The sequence below is a fragment of the Neopsephotus bourkii genome, unplaced genomic scaffold, assembly GCF_033783945.1.
Source record: "Neopsephotus bourkii isolate Nb327-2 ecotype Australia unplaced genomic scaffold, CSIRO-AGI_Nbou_v1 NB_1655, whole genome shotgun sequence".
NCBI lineage: Eukaryota > Metazoa > Chordata > Aves > Psittaciformes > Psittacidae > Neopsephotus > Neopsephotus bourkii.
Genome location: NW_026902129.1, coordinates 2,327,576 through 2,345,214, shown reverse-complemented (window position 1 = coordinate 2,345,214; position 17,639 = coordinate 2,327,576). Strand labels below are relative to the sequence as shown.

At 39.9% G+C, this 17,639-nt stretch overlaps 1 protein-coding gene and 2 long non-coding RNA genes across 7 annotated transcripts in view; 1 reads left to right on the top strand and 2 right to left on the bottom strand.

Moving 5' to 3' along the window:
* Nucleotides 1–1,608, bottom strand: part of LOC133223845 (uncharacterized) — a 20,636-nt gene extending 19,028 nt beyond the window's left edge. The window contains exon 1 of the long non-coding RNA XR_009728706.1: nucleotides 1,507–1,608. This is a non-coding gene — a long non-coding RNA (uncharacterized LOC133223845). The remainder of the gene's footprint in view (nucleotides 1–1,506) is intronic.
* The window catches only part of LOC133223842 (uncharacterized), a 487,088-nt gene that overhangs the window by 309,159 nt on the left and 160,290 nt on the right, over nucleotides 1–17,639 (bottom strand). The window lies entirely within an intron of this gene.
* Nucleotides 1–17,639, top strand: part of INHBA (inhibin subunit beta A) — a 20,922-nt gene extending 3,283 nt beyond the window's left edge. The window contains exon 3 of the mRNA XM_061374909.1: nucleotides 10,657–17,639. Within this exon, the coding sequence (XP_061230893.1) occupies nucleotides 10,657–11,543 (887 nt within the window). The 3' untranslated portion in view covers nucleotides 11,544–17,639. The remainder of the gene's footprint in view (nucleotides 1–10,656) is intronic.

Genomic DNA, 17,639 nt, shown 5'->3' with positions numbered 1-17,639 from the left:
TGAGTGCTTGAAAAACAAAACTAAAATATCCTTTGTGCCAGAACTGCAATTAACTTCTTTCCTTCTCCTCAGGAATAATGTTTTCTGCAAGGTTATAGGATGAGACTTGGGGGAAGGGAGAAGGAGGAATAGGATTGGGGGGGGGGGGGGGGGTAGGACTCTGAAGGAATTTGATTTTTCTTAGTCTTGGCTACAGATTACACTTGCTAAGCACAGTCAGCCACACAGGGAGGAAGCTCTCTAACCAATCTTGATCAGAAAGTCAGGCTGCAGCGGGGTCCTCCAAACTGTGCCTGTGCAACCACAGTACTTGCAGCAAAGTACTGGATTGCAGAGCTGATGGTGAAAGGAAAAAGGGCTGAAGCCTTTTGGGGAGTTTATCAAGATAGAAAGTGAGCTGCAAACTACTTGGGAAACAACCCTTTCATGTAAAAATTACAGTGGAAATTACAAAATCAGATGAAACAGCTTTAACTTTTAGAAGTGAGAAGGGTTTTTGTGTGGGCTTTGTTAGGGTTTTTTTCTTCTTTTTTGTAATTTAACACAGCATCTTCGGCAGTAAAGAGTTGCAGGGACTGTCAGATGACTTCAATAGAACCGGACAAGTTGCTGTAGCTGATCCAACTTGTAATGCAGACTTCTGCTTACTGGAAAAAAGATTCTGTTCCTAAAATGCTCCTGCCAAAAAAATGCAACCTTGGTAGGGTGTATTTTCTAGTCTTTCACAGTTCTGTTTTCCCTGACTCTTACACAGTAAGAGCTCAGAATATAGATATGTACTAAGTAATGCCTTAGGGCTCACGTCAACTGCCTATAGGAAACAGCTCTAAAGTTGCACTTTACTGTCTTGTTCCTACATGAATATGGACCAGAACCCATTTGAATTAAATGTACATGTATGTGCACATATATCTGTTAGTATATGTGAATATGTTTATACATGCATCAATAGCAGGATCTCGCAGTAACTCTATCATCTAACTAACAGCAACTTTTTATGATGCTGTCTAGCCAAAGCATTTTTCCTGTTGCCAAGACGGTTTTAAAAGAATGTCATTGTTTTGTTTGGTACAGCATATGGTAGGCAAAGTATGCAAAGGAACTCCAAGCATTTTTGTTTAAAAGTTTGCTGCAGCAGTATAAACAATTAAGACAACACTCAGAGTTTCCAGTCCTGAAAACCTGTTGACTCAGATGTTCTGTTTGCAGGGGAGCCATGCACAAGAAGTGTGCATGCTTTTAAGAGCAGACACTCCTGCTAGCTGTCCGATTTCCAACTGTACAAGGAGCCCTTGCCTTTGGAGTCCTTGTCAATATGCACATTTTCAGTTCCTTCAGTATGAAAGCTTAGGCTTTTCAGTTTTTTCCATCCCCTCCACTTCAGAAAGCAGGCAGGAGGTGTCAGTGCCAGAGGTCGTTAGAAGCAAGGGTGGCTCAGTGTTAGTTTAGAAGTGAGATTTTAAAAGCAAGGAAATCTCTAAGCTATCTATGAGTCGGATTCCCCACCTGGTTTTCAGCAGCTCGCTCTGAGCACAGTGAAACACATATGGCATAAGCAGTGGTTTCTCTTCCCTGTGTGAGTCCCAATCATTTGTAAACACATTATTGTCTCTCCTGAGCTCTGACACAAAGGAATTTGGAATTTGATATATGCCTACTCAGTACGACACCCTCCAACGGCGGCTCCTGAAGCCATTGGCTCTCGGGACCACGTGAGCAGTGAAAATCGTGCCATTGCCCACACGCTGGCCAATAGTCCAGCCGCTGATCCCCCCCGCCAAAAGCTACCCAACACTAACACGTCACTTAGTTTGATTTACATAGGGTTGTCCTACCACTGCTTGCCAGGTTAATTTAAGGAGACTGATGCTATGGAGTTGAAGGACAGGGGCATCTGTTGTGTTCCCATGCCTTTTCTTCCCTGCTGCTGTTCTCCACCTTCTCACTAAGCCCATCCTGGAAGCCAAGGCAGGAGGGCTGCTCCGGCCCTTTTTCCTAAACCTGCTAGACTTTGATCTGAGAGGAGGGAGGAGCAATTAGCACCTAGAAACAGCTCTGGGGTTTGGGCTTACGATGGAAAAGATAACTTCAGACTGCTAAAACATATTTTTCATCCATAGCCATTCGCATCTGGTGCCCTGCTAACATCAGAGGATCTACCACACTTTCCAGGTGCCAATAATACAGCAACTTAAGTAAGCTCTACCTGGGATCTCTCCCACTCATGCACCAGCAGTATTACATGTCAAATATTAGAGCAGTATTATTTTTCCTGTTGAGGAAAGTGACATGACATATAGGAAATGTGAGTTAAAGACAGGAAAAGAATATAGCCACATGGACAGTCCCCATTTTTCACTATGTGGGAACTGGGAAGAGTATGGATAAGTTTAAAACACCAAACAGGAGAATAAACGTGCTCCTCTCACAGTCAGGTCAATGTTCTTCCTGCTTTTAATGTGAAACTCACTCTGCCTCAAAAGAGGGCAATAAGAAACCAGTGAAAATGAATGGAAACATCTCACATTGTATCAAATAAAGGTCTGTGGAAAGAGAAATAAGACGTTAGGCTTTTTGTTCCTTTGGGTATGATTTGACATAAACCAGCCATTCTCCCTACCCTTCAGAAGCCACATTTACTACTTGCCTTCATAAGAAAGTAGTATTTCCATCTTTCAGCAGCCGTATCGTCAGACATACAATGAAATGGAGTGAATGAACAAACAGTGCCCTGTGCACGTGGCTCTGGCTTGAGACTGCTGTTTTCTAAAACATACCAAAATTCAAAGGAGCACAGGCTTCAGACAATTAGAGGGTGAACTACCTGCAGTGAAGCACAGGTGTAGTTACGTCCAGGAGATCAGAAAAAGAGTTGGCAGGTAGCTTTCACAGCTAACAAATCCAGGCAGATCTGTGCAAAACTAATGACCACGAGCATTGGGCAAAAGTTTACAAATGCACCCTACTGTCCTTTGGCACTCTTACAAGTAAAACATGGGAATTATTTTCTACTTGCATATCAGACTAAGATTACTAACCTCGATTAGTTCTGCTATGTGGGTAGCTGTGCCAGAGCTCTGTGGGTTACTTCAAGGTCTTAAAAATAGTCTTTTGAGAAGAGAGGTCAATATAATTTTGTGACAAGAAAATCCAACAGGTTCTATAATGGAGATAACCAATGATCATAAAATATGGTTGGCTACTAACTCTTTCCTGATGTTAAATAGATAGCTTATCAGGCAGACCTGGGATTTTGCCAAGTGAATTTGATCCTGGCAACTAAACTACCAATGAAATGGGTTGCTAACATCAGCCCCTGAGAAGGTGATAGGAATTACTGGATGGAAATACTGAAATCCAAAGGCTTACCATTAGGAGAACTGTCAGGGAGAAAAACGACAAGTCTGACAGCTACTTAGACCAATTCTACCTTTCTGTATCACTTCATACTGAACTCAGGGTGAGCCGACTTGATCATGAGATGCCTACCTTCATGTTCAGATACATACACACACTCACTCCTTTCCCAGGAAGATACCTCCTTTAGGATGGCAGTTCAGGAAGGAAAAAAGGATGGTTTGCTTATGCCCGTTTAAAACTAACCGATTTGCAGTTGAACGTGAACGTATTTAATGGTACAGGTATCCGTGCTGAATAAAGAATGGCCACGAGAGGGCACACTCCAAAGGCTTTTTGCTCCACACAAGGCAACCTTCCTGCAAGCTCCTATTTTACCTAATAAGATCCTGAATCCTAGAGATCCTTATGCTTATCTAGCTTCTCTGAGTGGAGCTCGTTTCTCTCTTCTAGTTTATTTAAAAGGCAAAGATTCACTAGAGTGGGAGACTGCAAGTAAAACAATGCAGGAAGCAAATAGGCAAAGGGAAAAAAGGAAAAAGATAAACTGATGGATGCTAAAAGTTCTGGAAATCTAGAGAGATCAGAAATGATCATTATTATTTTTTACAAGATACTGAGAAATGTGACCGTGAATCATCATCTGAGCTGATTTTCTCACATCTTTTTCTAATGCAGTCTCTTTGGCTTTTAGAAAACAAGCCTATTTCCCCTTGATTTTTTTTCCCCTTTGGCATACTGTACCAAAGATTTTAAGTTTAGCAATTGAAAGCAAGTTACTTCCAGAAGAAGAAAGCCATCTGTATTAATCTGTTTAATTGTACCAAAATGTGACGAGGGAGGTTGGTTGGTTCGAGAATAACTTGGGAGCACACAGAGGAATCTGAGAAGATGGGAACCAGTCTAGAAAAAGATACCTGCGAGACAGAAAATACTGCATGTGTCCACCTCTCTGTGTAGTCATGCACACAGTTTTATATGCACATGCAGTTGGGAATATGAATATGGATTTGCCTGCACGTGTGTATAAGCACAAGTTGATGATGGCTTGACTTTGTGAACAAAGATTTGGGAAGGGATAAGCAGAAGTATATCTATGCCAAGACATGCTTGTATACCCATGTAGCTGTACCTGTACCAATGTAATATGAATAGATTCCTGCAGATAAGTGTGTGCATTCATGTGATCTGTGTGCAGGTTTTATCCACACTGCATATGTGTACATGATTCATGCTGAGGAGTTCTTATACCTAGATATGTCTATATGGGTATGAAAAGGCAATCTTATTTAATGCCACAGAGCTTTGCAAGACTGATTTAATACTGAAACTTAGTCTACTGGAAGCAGTTAAAAGTTCTGTTATTCATTTCAGTGGGCTTGGGATTTGGGCCTTAGTGCACAGAAATTGAATATTTTAATGAAAACAGACTGGCAGCTTCTGATCCACTTAATTTTAGGATTTACAACAAATTATTACAAGCATGTACAAGAAAAAATTATGCTGTCTTTCATGAAAGACAAAGTCTTGATATTTTCTTTACCTTGAAATATATTATCTGTGAAAGTGACCCTGAATTTTGCTTGAGCTATTTTAGATGTAAACGCAAAAATCAGGTAACAAAAAACTTCAACCAAACAAACACCTTTTCTGTTTCTAAATATTTAAAGCCTTGTGGGGGGAAGGGCTTTCAATTTGGAAAGAACTCAAGGCTGGGGATGTAAAGTGCTTCCCTCCTAACAAAATAGCAGAGGAGAGTCAAGGTTCACCAGAACTGAATTATTTCACATTCTGAATGACCTTGTCAGTGCCCTTTTGGGTTAACTTTTCAAGAAGAGGTATTTAAATAAGGTTGCTGCTGCTTTCCCCCCCCTGCGAATGCTTGGGGAATAGTTCTTTTTCCTGGTTTTCTTTTTTGGTTTATTTTTTTTCTTGCAACAAAAATCTCCTTTTGCTGGCAGCAAAGGCCATGTGAATATAAAGATAAGGTGTTTGGAATTTGTGTCATAATTGCTCCTCCCGTTGTAAGAGGCGCCAGTCAGGGCGCAGGAACGAAAGCACACAACCTGGATGACCAGTCACATATGAGGGGTGATGAATAGTTAGAAGAAATCTCTTGCCAGTGATCCATAGGCTGAAATGCATTCACAGAAATGGCCACTGTCTAATCATGGTAATAACTCATTGGTAATAATCAGTCCGCCTAGGGGATAATTGCCAGACGATAACAGTGCTAAATTCACCGAATAAATTCTACCCCATGAACAATTCATCTGACTCTAGTGGTCACTCATTAGTAAACATTTTGAGCAATTATCTCTCAATAACCATGCTCTTCTCTTCACTCTCTTTAGAGGAACCTTTCTAGTAACCTATTTTTTTCTGTCTCCTGGGGAACGGAAATGAGAAGTGAAGAGAAGGATGCTTTTGAATGTAATTACAGATTGGCACGCAGTACAAATTCCCCCAAATCTAAACATAGGCAGTAGTAAAGTTAGCAACTAAAAAAGGGAAAAAAAAAGCTTGCTTTGTATGGAAAAACAGTTCACTTACAGTATAATGTAAAAACGGTTTAAAATTGAGCACTGGTGAAGCATGGAAATTTAAAGTAACAGCACCTTCTTACACAGATAGCATTTTTCAAAGGAAAATTTAAATACTGTCTATTAAGAGAAATTAAGAATAAGTCATGCTATAATGTCAGAAAGGATAATCACTTTCATTATGGAAAAAACCAGCCTTGATCATTTAACAGCATATGGTTAAAAAAAAGTAAGTTTAAGTATCTTAGCATTTTACATCCCCCCCCCCAAGATCTTAATTGTACAGTCTAGACCCTACCTATTCTATGAATACAGCTTGAACTAGCAGGGCTCAATTTTGAATCTCGCTGCAAATTGCAGCCCAGCACAAGCTATGTGAGCCCATCAGGAGCTACCATGCACCAGCTGCCCCCAGCGTCCTGCAAGGGCTCTGCCAGTCCCCTCCATGCCCATCACCAAGTGCCACTTGGCAGCCCTGAGCAGCCCCTTCCAGAGGCAGAGAGGAGGTACCTGTGCAGGCTCCCCTCTGCTTCCACATTCAGGTTTCTCTCCTAAAAAGGTGTGTGAGCACCACTGAAGAGAAAAGCAGATACGAGCAAACTCTCATGCTATATATATGATGCTACACTTTCTTTCCATTCAGTAACTCCTTCCATTAAACCTTTTACCATATATGCATTACTTCTTAGGACTTGTATTTTTAACCGTTTCTCACAGCATTTGCTGGTGTCACTCGTGCTGCTAGACTGCTCCCCCAGCGTCTCAACCCTGTTGCTGGAAGGGACTTTGCTCTGCAATAAAGCAGAGAGATGCCCTCTCCAAGGCTTTGGGAAGGGGAGATGAGGAAAAGCAATCAAAGGGGGGCCAAAGTAATCCCTCATCTCCTTTTTCAGCTGCTTTCTGCTATGATAACAATACAAGCTGTTGACATTGCCATTTATACGAGCATGGAAGTGATGAAGGCATTACCACTGTTGGGCTGTGGGTCTTTCCACAGGAGTCAGGCAGGAGGAGCAGGATGATTAGAAATGGAAAAAGACCCTTGCAAATCAGCTGTGGCAGATGAAAAGGCAGGATGAGAGGATAAACAAAGCATAATTATGGAAGTGATACCATCCCTGACTTTCAGGAAGGTCTCCTCTTTACTTTCAGTTAGATGAACAGTATACATTTCCGAAGCTTTGAACCTGGTCATTAACTCAGACCAAAAAGGAACGACTGCTAAATCCCTAAGCAATATTTGGAGAAAATGAAATACAGTGATTTTTTTTTTCTTGTCTCAGAACACTTGAAGAATTTATTTTATTGTAGCACCGAACCTTTTGGAAATAAAGATCCTGTTATAAAGTGAATGTGTAGTCAAAATAAGCCAGATCCAGAGATCCCAATTCAGCTTTAGCACAGGCCAAGCTCTGATTTCAAAACGAGCTTGTCTGAGCATAGTGACCTCGTAAAGACTGCAGGATTCATACCATTTGTGCTGTGTGATCGTAACAAACTAGTTGTGAATGTGGAGAGAATTCAGAAAAGCTTTGGTTTTTTTCCTGATGTGAAAGCATGCTTTTTATCCCAAACTCTGCACCATTTCCAGTCTCCTTCTAAAAAGATCTGTGAAAGGGAAAGGTTTTTTTAATTGCTATAAAACCTTTTATTAGCTATGCAAGTTTGAGGACTCAGGACTTTGTTGTGTCCAGAAATATTAGGCTTATATAAGCTTCCTGCATCTTTTTTTCTTTAGAATCTGAATCAACTATTCATGAGTGAAGATATAGCTAAACCACATCCAGAGAGGCTGTTACTGTAGCTAACAACCTAGAGGGAAGCTGTTATCCCTGTATAAGGACATGCCTTATACTACCTGGGCAGTGTGTATCTGTTGGAGATAGGTCACTTCGTAACTATTTTCAACTCCCATCAGCATGGAAATAACAGAACATGATATATCATGCATTACCACTTAACAGTATTAGGTTATTCTGTAATGCAGAGCTGTCTGGCTTTGCTTTCTGTAAGATGGGCCTTATAACTTCTTGCTGAAGTCTGCACACCTGAGCTGCTTCCTCCTGAGTACAACTGGGCCGGTTTTCCATGTTCATGCCCAGCACAGCAGATTTGCTCATGCACAGGATCCCTCCTAGTGCCAGAACTTGCTGTCTGTGCCCAGCTTGGTACCTCAGGAACACAGAGTAAGTTTTGGACTTCCCAGCCATATAGGCTTGTGCCCTGCACCAGCCTGTGAGCTCTGGGGAAAGGCGGCAGCTGGGAAGAAGCTGCTGGTGCCAGAAAACACTTTCTGCAGCTTGGTCTAGGTTTTCTTAGGTAGGGACACCAAGCAGAAGGAGTTGGATGGAGAGTCTTGGAGGTAGCAACCCAGTCCTGGCAGGTGACCTGCCTTTAGGCTCCCTTGAAGCCCAGGTCCCCCTCAGAAAGGGTTTATTTGGTCTGTGCCAAAGAAAGGGATAATCTACAATTAGAAGCTTGCTTTAAAAGAGAGAGTCGGGGGGAATGAAGCCACTGGCTGTATGGATGATCTTTGCAGGCCTTTAGAAGTATCCTTTCTCAAAGAGAACATCTGTATGTTCTTTATAATACCGGTATGCACAGAGCAACCAGCATCTTGGACCAGACTTCCTCTGGACCAGAGGGATGCCACTGTACATCTCCTCCTGCTCTGAAACCTGGGTTGGAGTGGGATTAATGCTTATTACCTGCCCTCTGCTCCAACACAGCTGGCAGCTTTGTCATGGTTTCATTTCCACAATGGAAATGTTAGCTGGTAAGAGCTGAACAATGAACTTTCAGTTGCTACTGAATTAATCTTATTTTAAAAAATAGTAGAAAACCAGTAACTCCACTATGTCTCGCAGGACTGGTCAGCTTGCTCTGTCTTTTCTATAAGCCACTTCCTTTTGTATATGCCATTTCATTTTCTAAGGCACAGTCCTACTGGTTCATATAGCTCCCTGAGAAATGAATGTAACTCATTTTGGAGACTGGCATCAGCAAAGCCTGTGAGAAGCAGTTAACACAAACCATGTGTTTCCCCTATCTCAGTGACAGTTACAGTCTACAATTTCACACTCTCACTTAGAGGGAAAACAAAAACAAAACGCTGTGCCCTTTGGCCACTGTAATTCAAAGACATCTGTCTCTTTGACCTGGGAATGCCACCAGGGAAAGCTGAATGTGTCAGTGCCAGGACTTCACAGAGAAGGAAAGCAACAGGTAGCTCAAGGGCAGCACTGCCTACCGCCTTTAGAAACCAGGAACTCTTTAATTTGCAGGTGAATGCAGGACAGATGTCTCTTGTCATTTTGACCCACTTCTGTCTCACCTGAGAGTAGGGGAGCAGGAGGATGGTCAGGGACCCTGTAGTAGTGGTTAGTGGCAATGGGAAAGCAAGGAGAGGAACTTTGCTGCCATGAGAGCAATTTTTCTTGTGTGCATCCAACCACTTCATTTGTGATCACCATTTGCCCTTTTTTGGGTGCAAAGTTCTGGTTTCCTGACAAGCAGAACCACTGAACCAGAGAATCAGATCAACAACCGCGGGTAGCTCATGAATAATATCAATGACAGACTGATAATTATGAATACTGTTTCTGTCTCACTAGGGTCAGATATCTGTAAATTTCAGATCTGTGACCCCAGTCCATCCTGGCCTCCATGCTGAGAAAGAACAAAAGATGCCAACATGGCTTTTTCTTTTGTCAAGAAAATAGAAAATTACCTCTCTTAAAGAAAAAAATAAAATACCACCACCACCTGCCAGCTAATTCATTCTCTTAACTTTTTCATGTTCTAGTGATCAAATCATTAAACAGCCCTCATTATTCATTCCAACTTCTGCCAGGGATATGAGCTCTGTATCAGAGAAACACCTCCTCACCATCATAATCATCATCATGACATCTCAGCAAGTTGATACAATTATGCCAGAGAACCATCCCTATAATTATACAGTTCTTTAGCTCATTTCTCAGTGTATTCACCATTACTATAATCACAGCGAGTACAGTGTGTTAAATTAAGAACAGGATCTACAGCTGACATCTCACAGGATGAAGAGTCTGCCTGCTGCAATTCTGCAATTCTTTACAATATAACTCTGCAAACCTCTCAAAGCTGAGGCTCATATTTTAGTATCTTTGCTTTTGAAATAATTGAGATTTACAATTCATTTTAAGATGCATATGAAGAATGGCATTTTACAGAGGGAGAAAGGGCAGGCCTCATTCCCACATCATTTGCAAAGAATCATCAGAACTGGAATTCACTCCTTAAGCTATTAGGCGCAGATTTGTGTGTGCATGGTACATATAGTCATGCAGAATGACTATACATGCCAACAGATACATGTTGTCATAAATGCATTGCTACCTTTCAGCTAACAGGGATTACAAACACAGCGTAGGCAAATGCACACTTTGCAGCTACTGATGCTGATTTGCCGTAAGATGCTTTACATAAATGGCTATATCATTACTATGAAAAAAAATGATTTGGTTAAAATATGATACTGGAAAACAACAGGCAAATAAACACTTTTCTAAAGACAGCATTTTCACAAAAGACAAAATGAGGAGAGGATGAGGTGAAGGAAGGTTAGAACAGAACAGTGTTAAAAATTTAACGAGCCAAGTAGGAAACCTAGGGAACTTCATGCCTGTGGTGACAAGTAAGAGAATTGTCTTTTACAGCATGAAAGCAGACATACTAACAAGTTCTCCCTGTCTATTTCCATTTAACAAATCAGGCTCAGCCAAGAAAATGTTGCACTTTGAGATTTCCAAGGAAGGCAGTGAATTATCGGTGGTGGAACATGCTGAAGTGTGGCTCTTCCTGAAGGTGTCCAAGGCCAACCGAAGCAGGACAAAAGTCACCATCCGCCTGTTTCAACAGCAGCGGCAGCCAAAAGGGAACCCTGAGGAAGCAGAAGATATGGAGGACGGGGGGCTGAAAGGTGAAAAGAGTGAGATTTTGATTTCGGAGAAGGCAGTGGACACCCGTAAGAGCACTTGGCACATTTTCCCTGTCTCCAGCAGCGTCCAGAGACTCCTGGACCAAGGCAAGAACTCTTTGGATGTGCGGATTGCCTGTGACCTGTGCCAAGAGACTGGAGCCAGCCTGGTGCTATTGGGCAAGAAGAAGAAAAAGGAAGATGATGGGGAAGGGAAAGAAAAGGAAGCTGGAGAATTCACAGGGGAAGAGGAGAAGGAGCAATCACATCGTCCCTTCTTGATGATGCTTGCCCGGCACTCAGAGGACCGCCAGCACAGGAGGCGGAGACGAGGCCTGGAGTGTGATGGCAAAGTCAACATCTGCTGCAAGAAGCAGTTCTTTGTCAGCTTCAAAGACATAGGATGGAGTGACTGGATCATTGCACCTACAGGTTATCACGCCAACTACTGTGAAGGGGATTGCCCCAGCCATATAGCAGGCACATCTGGTTCATCATTATCTTTCCACTCCACTGTCATCAACCATTACCGCATGCGGGGCCACAGCCCCTTTGCCAACCTCAAGTCATGTTGTGTGCCCACCAAGCTGCGGCCCATGTCCATGCTCTACTACGACGATGGTCAGAACATCATTAAGAAAGACATACAGAATATGATCGTGGAGGAGTGTGGCTGCTCATAGATACACATGTGTGCAAGACCCTTCTCATTAAGTTGAGAAGAAAATGTATCAAAAGCCCAAGAAGAGGAAAGACATGGTAAAAAAAACCCCTTTTCGAATGAAACTGTAATCGGAAATAAAAGCAAAAACAGAGAGTGAAAAGAAAAAAGACTTGTGGAGGATCAGAAGAGACTTCAGCTATAAAAAGGAAGAAAGCTTCATGAACCTGGGCTTGAATGAGATAACGTCTGAATGGCGGTATGGGTTGGGGGTTTCCCCTTCCTTTCAGTATGCTCCTTATCTTATTACATAGTGTACTAAACATTAGTTATTACTAAGGGAGTTGTGTTCCCTCCCTTAGTTACCCATCAGTTCAAGCCGTGGTAGCAGCTCATCTAACCTGCAGCAATTTGGACTAAGTCCAATTAAATTCCTTGAAAAGCCATGTGTATGAACACTACATTCACTGGCACTTTCCCCCAAAATTTACCGAGGAACTGAGTAGGTGTGTAGTGTTTGTCTGTATATACATATGGCTATGTATTTATATACATATCTCTATACATACAGACACTATACACACTCATATACTTAACATTGGTAAAGGGACAATATTGTGCAGGTGTACACACCTTCATCTTCTGCACTACATTTATAACAAAGAAAAAAAAAGAAAGAAAAAAGGAAAAAAAGAAAAATGGAAGAAAAAACAGAATAAAAAAAAGAACGAATGAAAGAATTGAAGTTACATTTTGTAAAGGTGCTTACAACATTAGAACTATGCAACCTAGTTGGTTTGAAACTGTTTACCTGCGGGAGAGAGAAAAAAAACAAACAACAACAACAAAAAAACAGACAAAAAAACAAACCAGAGAGACTTTTTTTTTTAATGGAAGTAACTTGTTTTAAAAAACAAAAATTCTTCAGTGAGAGATACTTGAAAGGAACATGTTTGTCCAGTTACTGGAGCCAAACATTTCTATATTTTGTAAAAAAAAGAAATTTTTAATCGTTTACTATTTGCACTACAATGGTGTCTGACCTGTCTAATCCTTATTTAACAAATATTTGCAAGGGAGGGTGGTTGGGTGTGGGAGGGGTTGAGAGCTGCACTTATTGTGAGCTATACAAGAACTGCTACAGCACACAAAATAGCTATTTTTATTATTATAATAATTATTATTATTTTGTACCTTAAAATGAATAGACACATACACCAAAGACATTTGTGCAAGCCTCTAAAAAGTCTCTTTGTGGTTGGTACCATTCACCCGTAACAAGTTAGGGTTTGAATTAAGGGTCAGTGGGTTGATTACATTCAGGCTAGAATATCTGTTAACCATTTATATTCAAATAGTACCCTCAACAGAAAATTGCCATTTGAAGTAAGCCCAGAAAAGCCCTGGGATTTGGATCCAAGGTGCTTGGATCCGAGGCCCATCTAAGCATTATTGTACTCTTCTTGCATGTACAACACTAAGACTTGTCCCTGATGCACAGCAACTGTGCACTGCTGGGAAACAATTTTATACAAGGGATATACATATATATATGTATATATTTCTGTATGTATATATGTATGTATACACAAAGTATAAGCACTTCTGGCTTCACTTTAATGTTCTTAAAACAATGAATGTTTGTGTGCAAAGCACAGTATGTTTAACAGATTGTTTGTTACAACCAAATGGGAGGCTACATGTTCAAAATGGCATTCGTGTGAGAGAAACCTCAAGTGCTGGTGTACACTTAGAAAAGTCTTTATGTGAAATTACAAGCAGCTTTGGGCCCTGCCCACCATCGCCCCTGCAAATATACAGAGAATGGCAGTTGTGGTAGGATTGCTGTTTGAAATGCAGTCTTCTGTGAAAGACTGGCTGGCTCAACCACCACCCTCTAACATGACAATTCTTAATGGGTTTGTGCGTTGCCTGCAAGACCTAATTTTCAGTGTCAACACCTAACCTGAAGGGTCCAACCCATAGGGCATAGGTAGATAGGTTTTTTTTTTTTGTTAAAAGAAATTCTATCGTTGTCATATTTAAAAGAATGTTAAAGTTACATTTGTCTTTGGGTAGGGGGAGATCATAAGAGGGAATGGGAGAAACCATTAGGCCCTGTTTACACTGAGTTTGATAACCCTGAGCCTGAAGTTTCAGACTCTCACAGATTTGCAGGACCAAGCCCCTGTTAGCTGCCTTCTGACAGGTCAGGCTTCAAAATGCCTCTCATGGAAAGAAGCACTAACACAGCTCCCCACCTTGTTGAGAAAACGGTCTGTAAAAAAGATAAAAAAAATACAAATAAAAGAAAAAAAAAAGACAAAGAAAAAAAAGATAGCACAATTTAACCCAGTCACATTGGCTAGGGATAGTGTGTTAGCACCTTCATGGCGAGAACCATGTTTAACAGTGTAATCAGGGCCTTCATTTTTTGTCAGCCAAAACTGTTTGTGTGTGCATGTGTGCGTGAGTGTACTCTGTGTGTGCATATGTGTGTGTGCATGGGCCCATGTCCATATTTGTATGTATTGATAGAGATTTAAAAACAAAACAAAAAAAAAAAAGAAAAAAAGAGGAAAAAAGAAAAGGAAAAAAAAAGCCCTTTCCTCTGTTGAATAGATATCAACATACCTGCTTATAGCTAAGTTTTCTATCTAATTTATTCCACAGTATTTAGTTTGCATAGTACAGCTAATGGGTTATACATTTATGTACTTTTTATACAATGCATTTTTTTTTACAGACTTGTTTGCAATTTGCAAAAAAAAAAACAAAAAACAAAAAACAAAACCCACATTAAAAAATGGTAAGAATTGGGTAAACACTAAATTTGTCACTAAAAGTATTCTGTAAAATATCAAGGCTTTCTGATTTAAATTATTTACAGAAGTTTGCTCGGGTTTTTTTGTGCTTTCTTCCTGGGGAAAGGGAGGGATACCAAATGCTGGTAGGAAAATTAAAAAATAGCAAAAAAAGACAAAAAAAGATGCACAACTAATTTATCTTTATAACTTAAACCGAGTTCCTGACCCTGCTTCATTTGAAGCAAGTGGCAGAATTGCTGTTGATTTTTCTAGCAGTAGAGCCGGGCTCTAGAACAGCAGGAGCAGGGACAGTCTGTGACAGTTGTTGAGGAGAGTACCTTTTATTTCACTTTAGGGCTTTAGAGTTGGCCTTAATATTGGATGCATATTGTCCCAGAACCCTTACTCATGTCAACTTTTTGATGTCTACTGGTCTCCTTACAAGAGTAGTAAAACTACTTACATGAGTAAAGGCAACCCAGGGTGAATCACAGGTTCTTTTTGCTGTGGGCAGTGTGAAGGAGAGAAAGGATTTTGAATGAATGGCACCATATCCAACATTGTTTAATTCAATTATTTAAACCAGGCTGCTTGCATGATGGATGATCTCTGACCATAGTGGCAAGGGGGACAGGTGAGATGGCTTACAATGGTAAAAACCTGTTCTCAAGTGTGATTGGTTAGAGAACGTTAGAGACCTGAAATCCCAGCACCTACCCCTAAAACAACAATGGCAAAACTCCCATTGGCTGCAATCGGAGGAAGTTTAAGCTCCCGATTTCCCTGGCCAAAGCATCATACTTTTTTTCTTTAAAAAGAAATGCGATCCTGAGTTTGATAGCAGGTTTTATGTGGTGAATGGGGAAAACATGAAACTAGTCTGAGACAACTTCTAAGTGAAGAAAGAAAGTAAGACTTCAGATATGGTGAGCATGTTTCATACTAGATACACCAAAACCAGAAAAATCAAGAAGTAACTGTTCCTAAACCCTGCTTTTTAGCTTTCATTTGTGTATGCGTACTAGTCACAAATTTTAAAGGTTTCTCCCTCCAATCTCTAGATTCAGTCATGGGGTTTTGATTTGTGGTCAGAGTTATTTAAAGAAGGGGGAAATGAAAAACTATATGATAAAATAAAATAAGAAATCGGGATGTTAATCAAGACTGACTGATTCCAGCAAAACACCCCATCCCTGATAATTTGATTTAATTAAATCTGCATGTATCTAAAATAGCATAAGAAATTGTTACCATATTTAAACAGTTGTTCAAGGGCATGCAGTCTCAAAAATTACTTCTCCTTTCAGGTATGACGATACCAAAAAAACTAAAAATAAAAGAGGCTTTTAACTACTAACACATTCCTTTCCATATAACCTACTTCCTGTTTATATTGGAAATGCATTTTCAGTATATGTTTAATCACAGAAATGTTATTTGTTTAGTACCTCCACAATCTTCCTGCTTCACAATTGACCACATTTGGTTCTTCCCCCCCCTCCATGTCAGATGCACACTGGATACAAGACCTAGGAAACTGGCAAAAGTGCATGTTAAGACGTTTTTTTGGGAGGGCTGAATGTATTTGTATTCTTGGGGTTTAGCAAAAGGAAATGCTTACAGATGCTTATAATTATTCTGCACTCATATGTCACAGCAGAATACTGATCTAGGGCCCCAAACTGTAGAACTAAATGAAATGGGAGTTTTGTCATTGACTTTAATAGAAACACTCACCAAATCATTGCAAAGTAAGACCGTGTTATATATACCTCCTTTTTTTCACATTTAGTTGAGATTTAAGCCATCAAGTTCATTTAACTACGGCACCACAAGGCCATGTAGAGGCCAACAGCAATTTCTCTGAGGTAGAGAAGTTCAGGCATCTGAAATGTCTATGTGCAAAATGAAAACTTTTACGGACTGTAGTTACTCGTGTGGAATAGTGCCTTACTCTGCAAGCAATGCTGTTGATTTCAGAGGGTCTCCTTTCCTAGAAAGTTACCAGTCAGCATCAATAAAGTGAGCAAAATCTATTTCTGAAATGTAGGTAGAAGAGATGTGATGGAAATGATTAAGTTCTTTAAGTTAAACCTCATGTCAATAGTGTGCATCAGTATAAGAATCAGATGCTAATCACTTTCCTTACACTGAAAAAAGCTTTACTCCCCATCTGCTCTCACTGCATGACATGTGGAGTAAAAGGGTTTTCAGTGAGAGTAAATAAAATTGCAATTTGACCTTTTGTGAACAACTATAAGCAACGTTTTCATGGGCAGAAACAAACAGCACTTCTGGGTTATATAGCTATTTATTTTTTGAGATATAGTGAATCTGTGTTAATTCTCAATGGGTTTCTTTGTATTTAAATACTTTCAAAAACAATACATTGACGATGGGTTGAAGATATATATATGTATGTATATATACATATTATATATATATCTACAGTATATATATACATACACAACTATATATATGTATATACATATATATAAATTATGAAAGCCAAGATATTATGAAGCCTATTTTGTTTTTATCATTTTGTGTTTTGTTGTTGATATTATTATTATTATTGTTATTATTATTATTTTGCATACTACATGCAGTGCTTTAACCAATGTCTGTTCGGCTAATGTAATTAAAGTTGTTAATTTATATGAGTACATTTCAACTATGTCAATGGTTTCTTAATATTTATTGTGTAGAAGGACTGGTATTTTTTTTATTTACATTATGTTTAAAGAGGTAACAGTTTGATATGTTCTCATTTGTTTATATTAGAAGTTATTTATTTTCACGGCATTCCGTCTGGTATTTTGATATTTGGAAGGCATGCTACCTATACTTTGTACAGTTAGTGGGCAGTATTCAGTAGCTCCCGGAAGATTTTTAGGCCCTATGTTAAATAAAAGACCTGTTTGGGATCTTTATTTTAGATCTTTCCTATTGGTTTGCCAGGACCACTCAGTGCACTTATTGCCAGCCACTCTGCCTGCGTGACCAATTTATTCCTACTGTATTTACCCAGGACAGATGACCAAAATCACCTCTGGTGTAAGTCCAGTGACTTCAGTGAAGTTATACCAGAGATGTATTTGGCTCACAGAGAAAATGCTTGTGCAAATCAATGCAAAGAAAAGGCAGAAAGAAAGAGAGAGAGAAAGAAAGAAAGAGTCTTTGCATTTGGAAAGTTAAAAATGTTTGGGTCAGCTACTATTTTATTTTACTTTGTTCTTTTTATTATTTTGCTCTTTCTTATACAACAGCAGCAACAACACAAGTGAAATAAATAAAGGGAGTTTCACCAA